This window comes from Chaetura pelagica, unplaced genomic scaffold (assembly GCF_000747805.2).
Source record: "Chaetura pelagica isolate M959 unplaced genomic scaffold, ChaPel_1.0 scaffold10, whole genome shotgun sequence".
Taxonomy (NCBI): Eukaryota; Metazoa; Chordata; class Aves; order Apodiformes; family Apodidae; genus Chaetura; species Chaetura pelagica.
This window is the reverse complement of record NW_009952263.1, coordinates 3,079,554-3,080,870: the sequence shown is the minus strand read 5'-3', so window position 1 is coordinate 3,080,870 and position 1,317 is coordinate 3,079,554. Positions and strand designations below refer to the sequence as shown.

Here is a 1,317-nt window from a genome sequence, read left to right as displayed (position 1 = left end):
GCTGCTACATGCCCATCTCTATAAGCTTGGGAATAGCTAGTGAAGTGCCCACGGGTGACTGTAGCACAGCTATATATTTTTATGTACATCCTGTGTGTCGTGATTCCCAGGTCATGCAAAAGGCAACTGGGATACACAGTTCTTGGGGTTGAGTCTGAGTTATGATAACATATGAGCAATTCATGCTTAGCACAAGAGGGAGATACTGCTCAGAGATACCACCACAAATGCACAACTCCATAATGTATTTAGTTGTTAGTAAAACTGGTGTATCCGTGGAATCTGTTACATCTCAGTTATAAGGCATTACAACAAAAACAGGCTTTGGTGAGGCATATAGAGTTCTGATGTGAATGAACCCCAAAATGCCCAAGGTGAAAGCAGATCCTGGGGGACTGGAACATCTTAAGCCAGCTTTGCCATGGAAGCTTTTGATTAGACTAAGCTTCAAAAATTCTGAATTAGATCTGCAGTTCTTACTGAAAATGAAATTGTTCTGGGATCTCTGAAAATGTTATACCTTTGAAAGTTCATACAGATACTTTTGAAAGTAAACTTTGAACATTTTATGTCTTCTGCACTGTCAGTTGGATGACATGTTCATGATTATATTGATGGATGAAAGCATACAATACAAATGAAAAAAATGGCACAACATGGAATATCGAAGACTGCTTTATGAGATAAAATGCGTTGGACTTGATGATCTTCAAGGTCCCTTCCAACCATGATGATTATATGATTATATCATTCTAAGTGGTGCAATCACAGACTTCTGACTTCACTAGAAAATATTATCAAATTAAATTTGAAAGCTTTTACCTTTGTCAATAACTTTATGAAGCATAAATGATTTTTGCATTGAGTTACATGACCTAAGTCATTAGAATTAGCTCTGATGTGTGCATGTGTGCATTCTGTATCCATTAGAATTAGCTCTATAGTTGTAATAGAGAGTATTTTAAAGTAAATATTTTAGTTATCTTTTAAACTTTTCTGTTCTAATTAAAAGTATTTGATATGCAGGTCCAGAGTACTTCATGGATGCCCCATCCGCCATATGTTATGCAACCAACAGTAAGTGGATACATACCTACAGCCAGCTAAAAGTGCTTGCAGTGTAGCCTCCCTCTGCTTGTCGGCCACTTTGAAGTCCGAGGTCCAAATAAGGGCACCCAGTTGCTCCCTTTGTGAAGAACTCTCCTCTGTAAAGATTCTGCTTCTTTAAGGAGGACCTTTTGATTTAGTGAAAAGGGGAGGAAGGGTGATATGTTATCAAATTGCACTGATTGTAAGAGAAGAACAAGCTCTAAAGTG

At 37.8% G+C, this 1,317-nt stretch overlaps 1 protein-coding gene across 2 annotated transcripts in view; it reads left to right on the top strand.

Annotated features, from left to right (window-relative positions):
* The window catches only part of RBMS3 (RNA binding motif, single stranded interacting protein 3), a 344,868-nt gene that overhangs the window by 285,535 nt on the left and 58,016 nt on the right, over window positions 1-1,317 (top strand). For both annotated transcript variants that reach the window (XM_010007500.1, XM_010007501.1), the window contains exon 9: window positions 1,027-1,077. In XM_010007500.1, coding sequence (XP_010005802.1) covers window positions 1,027-1,077 — 51 coding nt within the window. The remainder of the gene's footprint in view (window positions 1-1,026; window positions 1,078-1,317) is intronic.